General features: G+C 33.2%; 1 protein-coding gene and 1 long non-coding RNA gene across 7 annotated transcripts in view; both read right to left on the bottom strand.

The window, feature by feature from the left end:
* Nucleotides 1–1,199, bottom strand: part of LOC127155586 (uncharacterized) — a 10,625-nt gene extending 9,426 nt beyond the window's left edge. Inside the window, exon 1 of the long non-coding RNA XR_007825623.1 lies at nucleotides 948–1,199. This is a non-coding gene — a long non-coding RNA (uncharacterized LOC127155586). The remainder of the gene's footprint in view (nucleotides 1–947) is intronic.
* Nucleotides 1,200–5,271: 4,072 nt separating this feature from the next.
* col11a1a (collagen, type XI, alpha 1a) overlaps nucleotides 5,272–21,903 on the bottom strand; it is an 84,391-nt gene continuing 67,759 nt past the window's right edge. For all 6 annotated transcript variants that reach the window (XM_051097902.1, XM_051097899.1, XM_051097900.1 and 3 more), the window contains 13 exons: nucleotides 19,434–19,487; nucleotides 17,843–17,950; nucleotides 16,752–16,805; nucleotides 16,555–16,608; nucleotides 14,545–14,652; nucleotides 13,661–13,714; nucleotides 11,614–11,649; nucleotides 11,469–11,522; nucleotides 11,132–11,378; nucleotides 10,594–10,706; nucleotides 8,055–8,123; nucleotides 6,060–6,293; nucleotides 5,272–5,979 (listed from right to left, as the gene is read on the bottom strand). In XM_051097902.1, coding sequence (XP_050953859.1) covers nucleotides 5,833–5,979; nucleotides 6,060–6,293; nucleotides 8,055–8,123; nucleotides 10,594–10,706; nucleotides 11,132–11,378; nucleotides 11,469–11,522; nucleotides 11,614–11,649; nucleotides 13,661–13,714; nucleotides 14,545–14,652; nucleotides 16,555–16,608; nucleotides 16,752–16,805; nucleotides 17,843–17,950; nucleotides 19,434–19,487 — 1,332 coding nt within the window. In that variant the 3' untranslated portion in view covers nucleotides 5,272–5,832. The remainder of the gene's footprint in view (nucleotides 5,980–6,059; nucleotides 6,294–8,054; nucleotides 8,124–10,593; nucleotides 10,707–11,131; nucleotides 11,379–11,468; nucleotides 11,523–11,613; nucleotides 11,650–13,660; nucleotides 13,715–14,544; nucleotides 14,653–16,554; nucleotides 16,609–16,751; nucleotides 16,806–17,842; nucleotides 17,951–19,433; nucleotides 19,488–21,903) is intronic.

The raw sequence follows: 21,903 nt of genomic DNA, 5'->3' as shown, positions 1-21,903 counted from the left end.
TCATCCTCCCATAAACGGCGAAATGTAATTTTTTTTTTTTTTTTTTTTTTTTTTTTTTGCATTTTACTATTTTTTTTTTTTTTTTTTTTTCAAAATTGTCAAACAGTGTTATTTACTGTGTTTTAAATGTCAGAAAGCGCCGCCAGTTGTGGCACTCGTTATCCCCTAAACGGCGTAAATTTTTATTTTTTTATTTTTTTGCATTTTACTAGTTTTTTATTTGAAAATTGTCAAACTGGGTTATTTACTGCGTTTTAAACATCAGAAAGATGTTCCCCTAAACTGCCTAACTTACTGCATTTTTTTAATTTTGCATTTTACTAGGTTTTTTTTATTTGAAAATTGTCAAGCGGCGTTATTTACGGTGTTTTAAGCATCAGTTGCAGCGCTAATTATCCCCTAAACGGCTTAATTTACAGCGTTTTAAACGTCAGAAAACCCCGTCAGTTGCTGCACTCATTATCCCCTAAACCAGACCTGGGCAAACTCGGTCCTGGAGGGCCGGTGTCCCTACAGAGTTTAGCTCCAACTCTGATAAAACTCACCTGAACAAGCTAATCAGTGTCTTCAGGTTTACTAGAAAGCTACAAACAGGTGAGTTTTATCAGGGTTGAAGCTAAACTCTGCAGGGACACTAGCCCTCCAGGACTGAGTTTGTCCAGGCCTGCCCTAAACGGTTTTATTTACGGCGTTTTAAACGACAGAAAGCGCGGCACTCATTATCCCCTAAACTGTGTTATTTAAATTTACTTTTTTATTTTGCATTTTACTAGATTTTTTATTTGAAAACTGTCAAACGGCGTCATTTACGGTGTTTAAACCTAATTTAGGCCTTCAGGTTAAGTCAGTATTTGGTCATACCTCAATTAAATTGCTGTTACCACTATTAACGTTACTACTTTTGCTGCGGTTGTTGTTGTTGTTGTTGTTTACAGTTTCTCACTCACCACAAGACAGGAGCGGCTGACTCTTCTTTTTCCATCAAATCCGGGAATCCGAATCCGTGAGTTGCTGGGCTCTAGTAAACACTCATGGCACATCGCTTTGTGTACTCATGGTAGCAGCCGCATCGCTTAATCGCTCGTTTGCAATGTTGAATCGGGCGTCTTTCTTCTCTTCTCCATAATCGTAGTATAGTGTGCGGTGAAGAAGAGATTTTCCCAGTCGGTACCACTTTTCGCCCCATCGACTTCCATTCAGAAAAGCAAACACATGCAAAAGTTTGGCGTTTGGCTGCATTGCAGCTTTCAAGCTTCGTAAACTCTGACCTGTATCACGTGAAACCGTGTGACCAACAGCAGATCGACACGTCACCGCGTGACCTCACAGTGTTGGGAGAAACGAGTCTTTTCGAAGCTTCGCGTCAATTGAACCAGTTGCTACGCAAAATGATTCACTAAGCGCTCGAAACACCACACGCTTGTGACGCCTGATGATCAAACGTGTAAATGCGACAAGAACTCAGGCTAAAACGTGCATTGAAACAGCTTTTTACAAACCCATTGCAAAAGTTTTATTCAAAGTACAATACATGAAATGCAATAAAAATAAGAAAGAACCTTTAAGTAATAAGTGTTTTTAAGCATATTTGATATATTTATTATGTCTGTGAGGTATGTATTCGCTGAGTTTCTATAGACCAATTATCTGTTTGTAAACATTCGGGATGCGCGCGCAGCATGGTTGCAGAAAACCCGGGAGAGATCGCCTTTACGGATAGAGAAAATGAAACGAAATACAATCACGTTGCCATTACATAAAAACTGAACCATGTTAATAGCTGAAACGGTAGTATAAACTATTTTTGGAGAAGAGGGGGGAAAAGACGGACTCTGATAAGCTCTCGGAGAAGGGCCGTCTTAACACGCGCATTTGCTAAAATGAATTGTGCCTTGCTGTCCCTGAACAGTTACATTTGGTTAAATGTTCATAAAACCCCAGACTACTTTTTCTTTGATTTGAGCAGAGGTGTTTGTGTTGCACATCATATATGATAATAGCATCCATTAATTTTAATTACTGGAGAAAAGTGGTTAACTTTGAGCTTTTTTGCTCTATTTTCATCTTCCGGGTTTAAAATCTACATTGTGTAGGGATGGGCGATACCTCCTATTTTATTTTCGATCCAATACCGATATTTTCAAGCCAAGTATCGTCGATATCAATACCGATACCTCTAAACTAAACCGATCTTTTAAATTATTGAAAGAATAAAATCAGTAATTATACTTACTTAACATTATATTTGAAAGTCATGTGTTTTAAACATTTCTTTCTTTTTTTTTTTTTTTTTTTTTTTTTTGATTACACTGTCAGAAATAAAATGTACTAAAATTTTGTATTTTAGCTCTTTACTGGGCAGTAACCTCAAAGGTGCACCTTTCTTTATACCCCTAAAAGCCAGGGAACATACTAGTACCATACAAGTACGCACGCATTAAGGGTAGATAAGGTACAAAGGTGTACCTTGGAGGGTACCTGATGAAAAACAACCATGGTGTTACATAAGTACTAAAATGTATAATAATAATAATAATAATAATAATAATAATAATAATTAGTAGTAGTAGTATTATTAGTATTAGTATTATTAATTATTATTACCATGGTTTTTGCTACAAATATGGTTGAAATAATGTTCCTGTACTGTTAACCATGGTTAAAGGAAGCAAGCCAAAAGAGGGAGTGTTAACCATGGTAAATTTGTTGTTACTGCAGTTTTACTACAAATACTGTGGTTACTTTTGCAAACTGTTTTTTTTTTTTTTTTTTTGTAAAAAGCTGCCAGGCTGTTGTACCCCTAAAGGCCTAACTTTAGCACAAGTTGTTTCTTACAGACAGCAATTACAGGATATAACAACCAATTTGAACTTTTAACAACCAGTTTAAATAAATGTACTTACACAAACTAGCCTAATTAAAATAAATATTTCATGTACACTATACTGTTCAAAAGTTTGAGGTCAGTACAATTTTGTAATTTTACAGTTTTTTTACATTTAAAAAATTGTAATTTTTTAAAGACACAAAATTTTAAGATTTTGTGTCTTTAACCAGGCTAACCAAGGCTGCACTTATTTGAACAAAAAAACAGTAAAAACAGCAAGAGTGGGAAAATGAACAATTAAAATAACAATTTTCTATTTGAATATATTTTTTATAATATATTAATATAATATATTTTTTCTATTTTAACATCATTACTCCAGTCTTGAGTGTCACATTATCCTTCAGAAATCATTCTAATATACTTTGCTACTCAAGAAACATTTTTTTAAAAATAATGCTTTATTATTTCAATAAAGGAAGAAACATCATTTCTGATTATTATCAATGTTTAATGAAGCGTTTTTGTTTTTTTTTTGAAGTAAAAAAGTTGTCATTGTTAAGAAGAAATTGCGATATTGAAATTGCGTAGGCTATTTCCAGATTATGCCAGAGGTTTATTCATTTTAAAATACTTTGATAAATAAGACTCAGATGCTTGAAAAAATATATTACCAGTATGTGGGCTGCCCAGCAAGTTTGTGTGGGTTTTCTCCTCAAATTGTAGATAGTGTTTTATGGAGGAAAAAATAAGGCTTTCTATTGTTTGTCTTGGCTGTGTGCTTAGGATGTACAGTGTCTAACCACCAGAAACAATAATACATAGAAGTTCAGCTTCCTAGAAGCTGAACTAAGAGAGCGTGAACTGATTTTTAAGCTTTAAACACGGATATTTGCTTTGGCTCTTATGCTGTTTAAGAACAAAAACACACTCCCACAGGCGCATGGTCTTTTATGCATTTTCCGCTTTAGGTTTGTGAAGTCGACTAAGTATATATTGTGAGAAAACAATTTCGCTTTTATTTTGAGTAAAAAGGGGTTACCAGTCTTTGATTAGTCAAGTTTTAAGAGAGAATTTGCTTAATTAAAACACCTCTCTCCTTTAATGTATGTTGTATTTTAAAGTCACCAGAAGTAACACCATACCTCATAATATTTGTTAGTAGTTTGAATCCCTGCCATGCATTAAAGTTCTTGAGATGCTGCTCAAATTGAGTCCATCCAGAGAGAGTCAAATCCTTTGAAAATCTTTTTAAATGCTAAGCAGAGAATGCCTGCCACAAAGGCTCATGGTGAAATGGCAAACTCAAAGTCTTTGCCTAAAGAAAAATATCAAATTGGCATTCCTTTGAAAGCCTGAATAGAGATGTCCAATAATAATGCAGAGGATTCATTGCTGATCTAACCTGTGAGGATACACAGACATCAAACAGCGAATAGAGAGAGGTCTTATTCTTACTATAGGGGCTGAAATGGAGACGGGGCTTTCATATTAAACGCAGCGCCTAATGAGACTCCACGTGTAGGTACCGTCAGATTGTGTAGCTTCCAGCACTCGATTAGGAAAGGAGCCAGGGGGACCTGGATGAAACGAGTATGAAAGTTTTTCTAAAGTAAACACGCTGTTCTCATCCTGTTCAGACATCCCAGATGACCTGCTAATGAGCTGTAATGCATGATAAATGATACGAGGAAGTAATTAATTAAACAACGTGTTATGCATGAGTTAGCAAACGTTTATTTTAACCAATGAGGTTTTGAGATATTACAGCTCACTATTGGTCAGATGAACTGCACAGATGTCATTTAAAACCGTGAAATCACACACGAAGAGACAATAAAACGGTCCGACCTTACGAAGCAAACAAACAATCCACACCTCAGTTTCATGGTTGGTTGGAATCCAGTTTTTAATAATGAAATGAACCATAAAAAGCACATTTAAAACAATTTCTCATTTTAGTTACAAAAATGGGTCACCGAAAAGGCCTTAGCATTGCATTCACAGAAGGTTTTGAACAAAAAGAGGCCTAACATATGTATTTTTCCCATTTAAAAAACAAAAAAAAATCCCCACCCAAAATATATAAACTTAACTGTATAACCAAGGTATATACAGGGCGCACCATACTTGCATCGGTATGGTTTTTCAAGATAGTTTTGAGGTATACGACCGATCTACAACTGAAAAAAAAATCCTAAAAACACATAACAACAAAAAGTTAAATTAAAGTGAATGAATGGATTACTTAAATCAAGCACAACATGCAACATTGGTTGCGTCGCATGTGCTGTCGAATCTTGAGGTGTTCAGTAGGCCGAACTGTGAGCGATTTTGGGATGGTCAATATATACAAAGGACTTACATTACAATTAATAATAGGGAGCTGTTTGAATGCTGTCTTTATTTGCTTAATAATAAGTACACAGTATTCATCCACAAAATATCATTATTTAATTCTTTATTTGTTCAGTTCTATAACTTATAAACGTTGGTGAGGGATTTGGAAATTAAAAGCCAGATGCAATTGTGATACACATGCAAGTTTTGAAAGTGGATTCAGAAACAACAATAATGTACAAAATAATAATTACAGTTTTATTAAAATACATCCTCTTTCTCGTAGCACCTCTTTTTTGTATTTTGAACAAGCACCATTGTTGTCGTCTTTTAATTTATTTGTATTTTTTTTTGCACTGCACCGATAGACTCCGAATGAGAGGTCCTCCCTTTCTCCATTTCGTGGACCTCCCAGGTTTGTCCTTCACCTTTTCGTTCCATAGCAGGTTTCATGTGATCCTTGCCCTACAAGGGCAACAAGTATTTTCCTGGGTAATACATACATACAAGGTAAGACGTGTTCGCTACCCCATTTTAAATTCAAAACTTGCATGTGGCAGGAACAGGGGCTTGATGGTTGAGATCAAGAAGAAAAGTCTTGTCTCGTTCGCTAACCCGTCCTACCCTGCCAAGTTATTGCTGTTTTTTTCTTTGTCTGTGTTTTTTTAGCCAAGGAAGCAGACTGGACCAACTTCGAATCCAAATTTCTGGTTGGGATCCCCAAAGTCAGCGAACATCACGTCGACGATCGGAACCTGGTCGATCTTGGGAGTGTTAATCTCCAGTACCGTCTTTCCGTAGCCCTTCCTCACCTACAGGACGAGACAAGGACGGTCAGAAAGGTGTGTTGCATATTGAAATGATGCATATTTCACTCTGATGGATGACTTACCGCACAGCCGTCTGACAGGGCCTTGATGAAGGGGTTGTTGTCGTATGACATCTCCTCGTCGTTGGAGCCGAGGAAGCGTAGTGCCTTGTCGTAGTTGTCCGTAGTGGCGTCGTGCCAGGCGACCGACTGGTGGCAGCTGTAGGTCAAGTTTTGCCTGGCGGAGGCTGTCAGTAGTTTGAGGAAGGTCATCTGGACCATGTTTATCGAGTTGCCTTCTGCGTCCACGTATGAGAGCTTGAGGGTGGAAACAAAAATGATGGAAAGGTTTTCAGGATTCAATATTTCAACGTTTGTTCTGCAGCAGCATTTTCACTTGGCACACCAAATATGTTTTTGTATTTTTTTTCTTTTTCATATGTGGCACAGTATACATAATAATAATAGTAATAATAATGACTTATTTTCCCTTTTTAAATATTTTACATTATTTTTACATTAATTAAAAAGTTAAATTTAAATTTTAATTTCTTTTACTTTTAATTTATTTAAAGCTTTATTTATTTATTTATTCATTTATTTATTTATTTTTTACAAAATAATATAATGTAATATAATATAATATAATATAATTATCAAAACCAAGTAGGATAACTCTTTTTTTTTACTTATCCCTCTTTTTATAATATAATATAAAATAATATAAGACTCTTATTTTCCCTTTTTAAATATTTTATATTTTCTTAAGTTTGTTTTTATTTTATTTTATTTTTTTTTTACAATATAATATAATATATTATATAATATAAGACTTATTTTCTCTTTTTAAATATTTTACAATTTCTTAAGTTTGTTTTTATGTTTGTTTTATTTTATTTTATTTATTTATTTATTTTATAATAATATAATAATCAAAATCAAGTATGATAATATTTTTACTTATCCATATAATAACATAATTTTATATAAAAACTCTTATTTTCCCCTTTTTAAATATTTGATATTTTCTTAAGTTAATTTGTAATTTTCTTTGACTTAATTTTCAAAACTAAGTAGGATATTATTTTTACTTAGCCCTCTTTTTAAATATAATATAATATAATATAATATGATAATTTCTAGGTTTGTTGTGTTAATAAGTTGCAATTATTTATAGTCAGTTGTTATAAGATGAGGAAAAAATCAGGATAATTAAAAAAATAAACTTTAATTTATTTTAATTTTCTTTGACTTAATCAAAACCACGTAGGATATTTTTTTACTTACCTTTCTTTTTTTATAATATAATATAATATAATATAATATAATATAATATAATATAATATAATAATTTATGAAGACTCTTATTTTCCGTTTTGAAATATTTTACATTTTTTTAAGTTCATTTTAATTTATATTTGACTACTTCACAAGTTATTTTTTTTTACATTTTTATTAATAATATAATATAATACATTATATATATTATTATATATATTATAATATATATAATTAATATATAATATATATAATATTATATATATATATATATATATATATATATATATATATTATATATATTATATTATATTATATCTAGGATTGTTGTTTTTTATTTATAATCAGTTCTTGTAAGATGAAGAAAAAGTGAACATGAAGTATTAACGTTAAAGCATGTGAATGGAAAGCCACCAATACATTGATTTCAAACTGGTAGCTAGAACTCTGAATAATAGAAACACCATTGCTTCTGACAAAGCAGAAAACAGTCAAAACAGATACCAGAAACATAACGCCGGCATGTTTCACAGAGGTGCAGCGGCGCCTTTATAACTCTCAACTGCATCAAATATAAATGCGGTGTTTGTGTGTGTGTGTTTGTGGGTGTGCTCAGCTTGTTGATGGATCCAGGGCTGCAGTGACAGCCTCTTTTAAAAGCTGTACTCTTACTGGTGTCTGTCCAATGGTTGAGTAAAGAAAAAAGACCAAACAGACCACTCAGGTCCTTTTAGTTTCGAAGGACAAGATGGTGTTTTTCATAAAGGAGAAGATGAAAGAAGAACGAGGAAGTGCACTTACTATTTTGCCACGCTTAAATTCACTGAACCAGGAGCCAGGAACCTCTTTGGGCCATGAAGATATTCTCACCTTGAAGATGACACAAAGAAAAACGTGAACAAAAACATTACGGCAAAAGACCAGCTGTGCGCATAGCTTCAAATGAACAGCAGATTTACTTTAGCAGAAAATTAAATAAAATTAAAGCCAGCTATTTTTCATACAGCATCTGTTCCGACAATTGGAATGAAATGAAAATCCATCTCGCTGAAATACACAGCTTTGTTTAACACAGCATGAGAAAAGCAGATTATTTCAATGTTGAGAATGAGGTTTCCACTCAAATTTGATCAAATTTTAATCTTTTTGTTTTCTGATATTTCAAATCTGAATACACAGATAAACACTGCAAGCTGTTGCAAAGACAAAACATTTCAAGTAATGCTAAAAAAAAAAAGTGTTGTCTCATTTACATTTGAAATGAATCTCAAACAATTTGTCAAAACCACTTTCTGGTCATATTTGACTCTAAAATTAAAAGTTAATAAAATAAATTATTAAATAGTATATTCTAATCCTAAATTAAATCTTATTTATGGTTTGCTGTTGTGGTATCATTTTTGTGTGTTTTTTTTAAGGGAACTGCAGTCATTTCTATAAATTCTATAATTAAATAAATATATTTAGTATTACAATTATTATAACAATTTCAAAAGTAAAAAAAAATATATATAACTGCAGCAGTAATTATCGGGCGGTTCAAGCGCTTTAAGGCATTTAAGCACATATGGAAAACTACATTATTTAGCAAGCCTGTAGCCATCTAATTTAATGATTTGAAAAAGCATTTTTGGCAAATCCAGGTAATTTACCATAAATTATGTTTTTTAATGTTTTTGACTCTTACTGTGCTCTGATCTCCTTAAAATTATGTTTGTTTAGAATCACCTGTCGCATGTGCTCACCAGGTTTCATGAAGTTTTGAGTTTTCATTTAGGCTTTGTAGGTTTTTGGGTAAATTTGGAGAGGCCCCTTTTCTGAATGACCCTGTTATAGCTTTCCAAAAGATACATTTCAACTTTTTTTTACTGCAGTTTTAATTTCCAGATTGAGCGAAAAACCTAGGACTAGTTCACAAAAGTAGTTTTTTACATCTTCTCGATCATTTAACAAACTATTTAATTGACAGAAATGGTTCTAGAGGCAAAGTTATCTGGAATGAGGAGTTCTATCATATGATGATATATTTGTGAAAAACCAGCCAATGTACAAACATTTACCCCATTGAAAAATGTCCTATTGCCCCCCCAGTGGCTGATTTGGTTCAAATTTCTCACAGACCCTTTTGAGCCAGGAGTCGAACAGGCCCACCAAGTTTCATTCTGATCAGCCCCCGTTAACCTTGTCTAACAGGTTCTCAAACTTCATTGGCCAATGGCGGCCATGTTTCTTTGAGATGCGCAAATGTTCTTGTAGACCCTTGTGACACTTTGGACCAAGATGGACAAGCTCTGCAATTTTTGTCCTGTGACTTTAGATTGAGGTCTTACATAAGTGTTCTGAGTTTGGCGAAAATATATAATTCCGTTCAGGAGTTAAAGCCATTTGAATAAAAGTGGCCCTGCCCCTTTTGAACGTTTTAGTGTCCCTCTGTGACACTAAGTTGAAAGTTCAACTTTTTTGTTGATGACTATTGATATTCACTCTCAAGAGAATCTTTCTGCACTGGTTTGGTTCCAGTTGGGTGAAAAACCTAGGCTTAGTTCACAAAAGTAGATTTTTCAAAAAATCCAAAATACCCGAAAATTTTGTGCAACTGATGGTTTAGGAGTTATGAGCGATTTCATACTTTTAATCGCTGTAGCGCCCCCGTCAGGCCGATTGGGGTGAGCTTTGGTGACCTTGTTGGTTGTGTGAGTACTACCATCCCTCCAAGTTTCAAGTCTTTACAACTTACGGTTTGGTCTGCAAGATCAGTTTTATGTGGAGGTCGCTGATCCTTGGCCATTCTAACAATTACAATAGGGTTTCATCGCTACGCGCTTTAACCCCAAAAAACTTGGATTCTTAACAATAATGAGAATTTGTAGGATATTGGCTTATTTGTCATTAATATAAAAATCATATGTGACCCTGGACCACAAAACCAGTCACAAGGGTCAATTTTTTGAAACTGAGATTTATACATCATGTGAAAGCTGAATAAATATTCCATTGATGTAGGTTTGTTAGGATAGGGCAATATTTGGCTGAGATACAACTATTGGAAAATCTGGAATGTGAGGGTGAGAAAATCGCCCTTAAAGTTGACCAAATGAAGTTCTTACTTCCACTCATGACTGGTTTTGTGGTCCAGGGTCACATATATTTTAGCTATATAAGGGGAATAATGTGTAGGGATAAGTAACAGTCATGCTTAAACCTCTCTTTAAAGTGACTTTCACTTCTTGAAGTGGTCTTTAGGAGAAAACCCATTGTATGTGACAGAGGTAAGATGTTGTGATCGTGTCTGGCTGTTATTGGCTAGTTCATCCTTAGGGGGTTTCAAAATGCCACTCACTCCATTTGACTTTTTATCAGGGAAGATGCAGGTCTCGCCTCCCGCTGTGAAGTTGCAGTACACTTTGAAGGAGTCCCCAGAGCATCCCTGGTTGGGATCGATGTAGTATTCACCTGAGAGAAAAAACCCATCAGACATCAGCTTCGAGAACGACCACAGGTACAGTCATTTAGATCATATACGAAAACGGCTTTCTATTATTTCCGCATCTAAAAACACTTCAGTGGCGATGCGTTGTGTAAATAAAATAGCAGGCTAATGCGAGTGCGGTAAAACCAGCTCTGAAAGGTCAGTGTAAGAGCTGGCATTTTGTAAGCCATGATTTGGGAGGGAGAGGTTAGCTCTCGCCAGAGTCCACAGAATGCTAAACATCTTCCCAATCAGCCGTCGACTGCTGCTGCTGTTATTCAAATCCTCCTGAGTGACAGGCTTAGAATTTTAGCAGCTACTGAGTAGCTTGGAAACCAGCAGACGCTGCATGTTTTCCAGATTTATCTGGTCGATGGTGTCTCCTTTACCCCCCACCTCGTTCGCTTACCATCTGGGAATTCTGGGTGAGCGAGCTGTAGGTCTTTACAGCTTCGTGCTGGGTTGTTTTGCGTGCCCATGGGGTACTTCATGCGCTCGATGTCCTGTTTGAGGTTATTCAAGGAGCTGAAGATGTCTTCCATGCCCTCTCCGTAGTCTAGCATGGTGTCGGCCTCGTCCGCTTGCATGTCGACGGAACGACGGGACTTCTTGGGCATCTGGATAGGCAGAGGCTGGATGATCTCGCCAGGAGGACCCTATGGAGTGAGAAAATGATAGTGCGCTCCGTGAGTCTTTTGCATTTTATATAATTAAAGTCTCCTTGAAGAACACAGAAGTGCACTTACAGGAGGACCAGGAGGTCCGGCTGTGCCGGTGTCTCCCTTTTGACCAGCAGGACCCTGCAGGAAGAAGATTTAAAAAGCCATAAGCTCATTTATAACGTCATTATAAATAGCTCACCGAATTGATCAGTGATAAAGGGGTACTTACAGTCGAACCCTTGGATCCCTTTGGTCCTTGTGGACCCTAGAGGAAAAAGGAAATGATAGTTAATGTTACAGTTTTAAATTTGAGAATTTGAATTGGTAGAATATGAGAAAAAGGAATGAGAGTATTTACTTCAAAAACCATTCTAATTGTTCCAAAATTAAATTAATGTCAATTCACACTACCATCTAAAAGTCAGCATGATTTTTAAATGTTTTTGAAAGTGCTCACCAAGGCTGTATTTATTGATCAAAAATACAGTAAAAACTTAATATTGTTAAATATTATTACAATTTAAAATAGCTGTTTTCTATTTTAATATATTTTAAATAATATTTCATTTATTCCTGTGATGCAAAGCTGGATTTTCAGCATCATTACTCCAGTCTTCAGTGTCACATGATCCTTCAGAAATCATTCTAGTGATTTTAAGAACTTTTTGATGAAAAAAGAAAGTTCAAATAACAGCATTTATTCTATTTTTTCCAAAATCAAATGAATATAAATTTACACTACCGTTCAAATGTTTGGAGTCTGTATAATTTTCAAATGTTTTTGAAAGTCTCCTATGCTCACCAAGGCATTTATTTATCAAAAATACAGTAAAAACAGAAATACTGTTAAATGTTATTAAAATTTAAAATAACTGTTTTCTATTTTAAAATAATGTAAATAATATTTCATTTATTTTTGTGATGGCAAAGCTGAATTTTCAGCATCATTACTTCTGTCTTTAGTGTCACATGATCCTTCAGAAAACATTTGAATAATTTTAGAGGTTTTTTAATTAATAGAAAGTTTAAAACAACCGTATTTATTCTATTTGTTCCAAAATTAATTTCTATATAATATTTTATAACATTATAATTGCTTTTTACTTTTAAGTAATTTTAATGTGTCCGTCCTTGGTTAATAAAAATTAATAAAAAAAAAAATATATATATATAAAAATAGTTAAAATTAAAAATTTTGTGTAGAATTTGAGAAGAATGATGTTATTATATTTTTATTGAAAATGAAATGAATATTCATTCACACTACCATCCAAAAGTCTGAAATCTGTATGATTTTAAACTGTTTTTAAAAGAAGTCTCTTATGCTCACCAAGGTTACATTTATCAAAAATACAGTAAAAACAGAAATATTGTTAAATATTATTACAATTTATAACTGTTTTTATTTTTTTTATTTTTTTAAATAATATTTTATTTAAGCCTGTGATAGCAAAGCTGAATTTTCAGCATCAGTCCTTCAGAAATCATTCTAATAATCTAACAATAATTCTAATAAAGATTTTTTTTGATGAATAGAAAGTTCAAAATAACAGCATTTATTCTTTTGTTCCAAAATTAAATCAATATCAATTCACACTTAGTCTAAAATGTCTAAAATATGTATGATTTTTAAATGTTTTTGAAATAAGTCTTTTATGCTCACCAAGGCATTTATTTATCAAAAATACAGTAGAAATAGAAATATTGTTAAATATTATTAAAATTTAAAATGATTGTTTTCTATTTTAATATATCTTAACAAATATTTTCATTTATTCCTGTGAAGACAGGATTCTGATTTTTCAGTGTCATTACTTCAGTTTTTAATGTCACATGATACTTCAAAAATAATTCTAATCATTTTAAGGGTTTTTGATGAATAGAAAATTCAAAATAACAGCATTTATTTGAAATATAATCTTTTTTTAACATTATAAATGCATTAACAGTCACTTTTAATCAATTTTAATATGTCCTTGGTACATAAAAATATTAATTTGTTAAAAAAAACCTTTTGAACGACAGTGTATGTCATAATTACGAAACTTGTATACATTTTAATGATGAATACAGTCAACACTGGCAAGACTGTTGAGGTGGGGTGGTCCAAAATTACAATTTGAAGAATAGTCTAATGTATTTAAAACTTGTACTTTTCATGCTGTCCAAATTTTATGCAAGACCACAGTTATCAAACATATCTAATAGCACTTTTAATTGTTTAGTTTCAGAAAGCGTACAATCTGACGATAGCAAGCAACAGAGCAAAGACTCACAGGCAATCCAGGAGGACCAGGTGGACCAATCGGACCAGAAGCACCACTGATACCCTACAGTTCAAAGAGCAGAAGGTTAGAAAGCAGAACTTCACATCATTTGTTAGTAAATGGATCTGTGTAAGATGCTGGTTAACTTTTACCAACTGTGAGGTGATGAGAATCATTTTCTCTCTAAGAATTGTCTTTAAAATTATAATTTGTTTGCCACAGAGATGAAAATGCCTCTTGCTAATCATAATCCTCTGGTGTGTATTACACACTGATCATTACACTTCATTAGAGTCAAGGACTTTTGAGTTAATTCTGTGGGGAGAAATGCAGCCTCTGTTACTAAACGCAGCAACAGATCGCAAATCTGTCTACTGGGAAACGTTAGTGAGATCGTTTTCAATTTTTTTTCCCAATCTCACAGAAGGGGAGACTACAGTTTTATTAAGCTTAATCAGAAAACGTTTAAAGTTGCATTGCTTTGAACCACAGAAAAAAAGGTCCAGATAAGTCCAAAGCAATTTCTAATTGTTTATTCAATCAAGGTTTTCTATGTATTCACTGAAGCGCTTGACTGCATTGAATGGGAGGCAAAGAAAAACAAACATTTCACAGTTCGACTGTGAAAAAATGTAATCGCACTGGTGTTTGATGGGAACGTCTGGTGTAATAGAATTACCGCTGGCTCCGAGAAACTTTCATGACAGCTTCATCCATAACACGATTATGATGATGTACACAGATGCAATAAGTGCAGACGTTATTGTTTCAGTCGGTCGTTACTTTAATTTGCAAGCATTACAGCAGGAGAAGTCCTGATAGGTGCGCTGCTGGAGGTACGACATTAGTTGTGTGGTGGGGTGGAAAGGACAAATAAATCATTAGTGACTTACAGAATCACCCTTGCTGCCAGCAGAGCCTTGAGGACCGGGCAAACCCCGATCTCCCTTCTCTCCCTGCTCACCGGGGGGTCCGATGAGACCGATAAGACCGGGGTGACCCTGGGTGAAAAAAAAAGCAAATGAGAGTGGGTGTCACAGATCGGAAGATCAGCTGATGATCTCAGTAACCAAAGACAATGAATTCACACTAAACCAAGGGTTTTATAAATGAATGAGAAAATATGTAAAAATAAATAAGAATTATAATAAACTGATTTCAAAAATAAAATAACTGGAAAAAACGAAATGAACCATATGATGTATTTATACATTATTAATACATTTTCATGGCTAAGTATAAAAAAAAAAGGGCAAAATAACTAAAATAAATGAAAAAAATACATATTATTTACATTATATGAAAATTCATGGCTAAATATGATTTTTTTTTTTTAAATGTATGAAAAATTCAAATGTTAAAAGTTAAATGTAAAAAAATTCCCTGTAAAACTTAAACTGTTGAAAAAAAAGCAACTAAATTGCATGATACACTTTATACATAATACATACATTTTCATGGCCAAGTATAGAAATAATAAAACAAAGACAAAAAATGTTAAATGTAAAAAACTAAAATAACTTAAAAAAAGAAAAGAAATATAACCTGAAAAAACTACATGATATATTATTTGAATTATGTGAATAAATACATTTTCATGGCTAAATATGAAAAAAAAAAAACAAGAAAAATTAAAATTTAAAAAATAATAATAAAATGTAAAAAAAAAAAAAAACTAAAACTTGAAACTATTAAAAAAACCCCACTAAACTGTATAATAAAAAAACACACAGACAAAATACTAAAATGTAAAAAACAAAATAAATAAATATCAAAACACTAAAAAACTACATGATTATATTATTTACCTTAAATAAATACACATTTCATGGCAAAATGTGAACAAATTAAATGTCACCCAACTAAAAAAGGAAAATGTGAAAGACCACCATTCCTAAAAAATACAATTATTTAAAAAATAAAATAACTGGGGAAAAATAATAATAATAAAAAATAAATAAATCATTAAATAAATAAACAAAAATGGAAATAAAATCAATCAAAATAACATTAATCAATCATTAATCAATCATTCAATAATCGAATAAAAGGGAAAAAACATAAAAACCCTACATGATTATATTGTTTACCTTAAATAAATACAGTTCCATGGATAAATATGAAAAAGTAAAATATTTACACACCAAAAAATACAAATGTAAAAAACCATCCCTAAAACATACAACTATTTAAAAAAAATCAAATAACTGGCGGATGGATAATATGGATAATAAATTAAATAATAAATTATTTTGCCCAACTTGTGACACTAAAAGACAATAACTGACTATTCTATATAATGTAAAAGTCTATATAATAGGTTAACATTAATAAAAATAACTATTTTTAATTAATGATTCAGTATCTAAGAAAAGAATCAGTAATGACTCCAGAGACGATTCCTTGACGTATAAAAATAATTAAAACACACACACACACACACACACACTGGTATTCCTATCATTAAGGGGACATTCCATAGACATAATCATTTTTTATACTGTACAAACTTTATTTTCTATCCCCTTACTCCAACTCTATACCTAAACCGACCGAAACCACATTTTCATATTTTCAAAACACTTCATTCTGTATGATTTATAAGCTTGCTTCCTCATGGGGACCTAAACAATGTCCCCACAAGGTCAAAATTTACTGTTATTACTATCTTTGTGGGGACATTTGGTCCCCATAATGTAGAGAATACCAGTACACACACACACACACACACACACACACACTTCAGAAATATTATACTAAAACTTTTCCCCTGGCTAAGAAACTTTTTCCTCTGGCTTCCTGGAGTGACCAAGTCTAGTCTTTATCTTCGACCTTGAGCCTCTCTGAAATGTAAGACACCACATTAATAAAAATGGCAGGAAAAGAAATAGAATGTCACTCACCTTCTCACCCTTAGAGCCGGGGTCTCCTTTCAGGCCTGGCAGACCAGGAGGTCCCTAAATATCAAAGAACCAACAGTGAGAATTCAATTTGCGCACATATACCCACATGTACACACACACACACACTTAAAAAAAGAGAGAGAGGATGAAATGTAGACGGAAAGAACCGGCAAGGGCAATGGGGTCTCTCTTCTTACCATTGGTCCAGGTGGGCCGTCTTGACCAGGAGCACCGGGAAGTCCTTGTTCACCCTGTGAAAATCCATCCAATTACAACAGCCATTATTGCATTGTTTTTTGCTTATGGTCTGGCATTGATTTACTGTGGGCTGGACAATGATTAATAGCCCAGATACTACAAAAACTGTTTTCAAATAGACAAGAAACAGATATGGACTGTACAAGAAAAGAGACAGATTGTAAACTCAAAGAGAGGTGATTTATTATTCCGTGAGGTGGTTCATAAAAATTCTGGTCCTGCATATGTGCATTTATGCTATTCAGTGGCCACACAAATTATACTTAAGCCACACTTAAAAATGCATGAATGCCATTGCATTGCTTGTCCGCAGTGCAATAAAAAGAATCGTAAGCTGACCTTGTACACCGACAACTTAAAGACCAAGCAAAAGCTGCTAGCATTGTCCGTGCTGAGTAGTAATCAGTTAGAACTACTGGGCAAATGCCAAGTCACATAATTAATATTCATAAGCTTGAGAAACTTTAGAGAAAAGGTTAAACCTCATATTTGCAGACGCCACTTGGTTTCATATGTGTGACCCTGGAGTAGCACGGGTATATTTGTAGCAATGGCCAACAATACATTGTATGGGTCAACATTTTCGATTTTTCTTTTATGCCAAAAATCATTAGGGTATTAAGTAAAGATATTTTGCAAATTTCCTAACGTAAATATATCAAAACTTAATTTCTGATTAGTAATATGCATTACTAAGAACTGCATTTGGTCAACTTTAAAGGTGATTTTCTCAATGTTTTGATTGTTTTGCACCCTCAGATTCCAGATTATCAAATAGTTGCCAAATATTGTCCTATCCATCAAACTAAACATCAGTGGAAAGCTTATTTATTCAGCTTTTAGATGATGTATAAATCTCAATTTCAAAAAATTGACCCTTATGACTTGTTTTGTGGTTCATGGTCACATGTATTTGTGATATTAAATTCACATTAATTTAAGTGCATCTGAAGTGTCCTAATACTACTTGGGGCCACTGTATATGTGTATGTATAATGATGGAGAGGTAATAAGTGACGTGGGGACCCACCACAGGACCAGGGATTCCTCTTAGACCTTCAGGACCAGGCTTTCCAGGAGGGCCCTGCGGGCCAACGGGTCCAGTTTTACCTGGTGGGCCCTCGGCTCCTGCCTCACCCTAAAGAGAAGAGAGGAATATACAAAATATTTAGATTTTTTTAATGCAATGTCCACTGAAAATCACTAGTAAATAATGAAAACTTTTATTAAAAAACTATTTTTAATTATAAATAAATAAATAAATGTACATGTACTACTGTTTAAAACTGTAGATTTTTTCTTAAAGTAATAATACTTTTATTTAGCAAGGATGCATTTTGGATGCAAATCAAGGATGCAAATTGATGCAATATATATATACATATAAACTTTTATATTATATAAAAATAAATAATAAATGCTGTTCTTTCTATTCAACTATCAAATTTCAGTTGTCTCAAATTTCAATTATTTCAGTCATTCAAAAAGTTTTCTTAGGCTCATCAAGGTTGCATTTATTTGGTCAAAAATGCAGAAAAAACTGCAATATGTGTGTGAAATATTATTACATATTATTACAATGTAAAATAATGGTTTTATATTTTAATATGCTTTAAAATATAATTAATTCCTGTGATGCAAAGCTGATTTTCCAGCATCACTACTCTAGTCTTCAGTGTCACATGATCCTTCAGAAATCATTCTAATATGCTGATTTGTTACTTTTATTTTCAATGTTGGAAACAGTTGTACTGCTTAATATTTTTTGGAACCTGTGATTCTTTTTTCAGGATTTTTCGATTTGTAAAAAGTTAAAAAGTAGAGCATTGATTCAAAATAGTTAAATTAATTAAATTCATTTTATTTAATTATCACTTTTTTTTTTTTAAATTCAACACATCCTTGGTGAATAAAAGTATTCATTTCTTTCAAAAAAAAAAGAAGAAAAATTTACTGACCCCAAATGTTTAAACGGTAGTTTATATTGTTTCAAAACGATTTCTATCTTAAATAAATGGTGTTTTTTTTTTTACTTTTTATTAAAGAATCCTAAAAAAAAGTATCACAGGTTCCAACAAAATATTAACTTTTTTGGCATCAACACTGATAATAAATCAGCATATTAGAATGGTTTCTGAAAGATCATGTGACACTGAAAACTGTTACGATGCTGAAAATTCAGCGTAACTATCACAGGAATAAATTACATTTTACAATATATTAAAACAGAAAACAGTTATTTAAAATTATAGTACTATTTCACAATATTACTGTTTTTATTACATTTTTGATCAAATAATGCAACATTGTAAAATTATTATATATTTCTATTATAAAAATTATATTAATTATATTACATTATCATTAAAGGTAAGAAAAATCACATTAAAAAAAACTGGCATGCTTCAAATACGCAAGCTATATTACAAAGGTTCAGTTGATGAACAAAGGCTAAAACAGCCTACACACTTCAGTCCCACAGTGACAATCTTTCCTCATGTATTAGCAGTGAGTCACTCTGTCAGAGATGTGCTTTTCTCCCATGGCTCGCTGTGCTTTAATTATGGCAGTGGAGGCTGCGGTATGTGCCTGGGCTGAATTGATTTGGAATGATGCGTTACCTTGGCGCCCTTCTCTCCTTGTCTGCCTTCAGCTCCAGAAGCCCCCGGGGGTCCCTGTGGATAGAGAAAAGGACGTTTTATTTGAGATTTTTTCTCTGCTGGGCTATAAAACAAATGGGAAAAAGGTCACGGTGAGACATCACCGAAGCACTTCGGGGATCTGACTTGATGGCTATTAATGGGCAAATGGATCCGTTTGAAGGTCCTCTGTGTGAGCGTATACTCGTTCTGTTATTTGTAAACGTGACCGGGGCTAGTTGTCACATTTTTTAGTGAATATATTTTCTTAGAGCATTGCAACAAAAAAGCACTGGCTCCAGGAAAACAAAAAAAAATTAAAACAATTTAAGAAACAGCCAAAATGTTAAAGGTAACGTACAAAAATATGGATTTCTGCTACATAAAATGTGACAGCCTGACATTTATGAAAAATATCTTTGGCCTGGCAACAAATTTCAACTTTTCAGTTCAAATCTACCTTCTTTTTAAATTTGAACCTTGTTTCGATATATGTCAGTGTGGTTAAAGTGAATAGTTCTCCCAAAAATGAGAAAAATATTGGAAAAATCTTTGAATTTTTGAGTTGTTTGAAACTACAGCTAGAGAATATATACTTTTGTTTAATTGGACTACTCTACATAGCAGCTGAGATAAAACTGGCTTGACAATTTGCCCTTGTCTCCCCTGCATGATTTTAATTTAATGAAGAGCAGGAAGAAATCAACTAATGACAGCTGGAAGATTCACCAAATTCAATAATTCTCAAGACACTTAAACGTCGAAGGACTGTCTCTTGCGTCCAAAGCTGAACAGAGTCCAAGAAATAAACAGAGAGAGAGAGAATACGTAAAAGAATCTCCATATTTATTTCCAAATGTGGTCGGTAAAACGCTGAGAAGGCAGAACGTCAGTGTGTTTGATGCAAAATAAGCTCTACCGGGAATTATTGATGCAGGAGACTTAATTCCACGACCGAATGTCTTCCTCTTGCTGGATTAAAACACCTTTGCTGATGAAATGGCAGTTTCTCCAGCCACAGTCGGTCAGCCATTGCTATCCGCGTATGCTGATAGGGTGTATAATTTTTCCTGGGAGAGCTCCATCAAGCATATTGGGAAAGCGAGTGGTGTTTTCTCTACATTTTGCATGAATAATGGATGTGTGTGTGCAAAGAGATGCCATAAAGCTTTATGGAGGAATAATGGGATAGCACAGTGCTGCTTGAGCTGGCTAATAAAATCCAACCAGGACTGTTTGCCTTATAGTTATAGTAGGAGGCTTTACCAGACGTCCGTGACCCCTTCGAGTCTCCAGAGTGGTACTATAGGGGGTCCAGCAGTTATTTACACCTGGTGTTAACATACGTTCTGGCTGGTCTGGTCAAAAGTGGTACACTAAATAAATACGAGGTCCAAAATGTCAAAAACACTCAGCAAGGACTGCCTACCAGTCAAAAGTTTTTGAACAGTAAGATTTGATCTAATTTATTTAATCTAAAATATAGCAAAAGCAGTAATATTGTGAAATATTTTTCTATTTAAAATGAGCGCTTTCTATTTGAATATATTTTAAAATGTAATTTATTCCTGTGATCAAAGCTAAATTTTCAGCATCATTACTCCAGCCTTCATAAATCATTTTAATATGCTGATTTGCTGTTCAAGAAACATTTTTTATTTATTATCAATATTTAAAAAAGCTGAGTACTTTTTTTCAGGATTCTTTGATGAATAGAAAGATTTTTATTTAGTAAATTAGTAAATTTAAGTAAATTAATACTTTTATTTAGTAAAGATGCTTTACATTGATCAAAAGTGACAATAAATGTTTATAATGTTAGAAAAGACGAAAAATCTAGCTGTTTTCAACATAATAATAAATGTTTTTGAGCAGCAAATCAGTATATTAGAATGATTTCTGAAGGATTATGTGACTGGAGTAATAATGCTAAAAATTCAGCTTTGAAATCACAGGAATAAATTACATTTTCAAATATATTCAAACAGAAAACAGTTATTTTAAATAGTAAAAATATTTCAAAATTTTATTTTTTGCTGTACTTTTTGCTGATCAAATAAGTGCAGGCTTGGTGACTTCTTTAAAAAAACATTAAAAATCTTACTGTTTAAAAACTTTTGACTGGCAATTACACAACTAAGAATGAGAACTTTAAGCTAAATGTTTAATTGTGCTTTTGTAAAATAAATTTAAAATACAATTATATGACTACTGCAAGTTCAGTGTTAATGCAGCAAAATTAATATTGCGCACAAGACGAGGAAATAATATTTCGCTTGCTTGATAGAGTGCCATGACAAATACCTCAATGCAATCTAAACTGAAAAATTGTCTTTTTCCGTCCAGAAAAAATATGCGTTATTTTCGTGACTGGCTAACCAACACTGTTCTCTGAGAGGCGATGAGGTGTCATTTGGCAGAACAAATTTCTCTTGATGTGGCAATGGGAGAG

The sequence above is a fragment of the Labeo rohita genome, chromosome 24, assembly GCF_022985175.1.
Source record: "Labeo rohita strain BAU-BD-2019 chromosome 24, IGBB_LRoh.1.0, whole genome shotgun sequence".
Taxonomy (NCBI): domain Eukaryota; kingdom Metazoa; phylum Chordata; class Actinopteri; order Cypriniformes; family Cyprinidae; genus Labeo; species Labeo rohita.
This window is presented reverse-complemented; position numbering and strand designations above follow the sequence as displayed.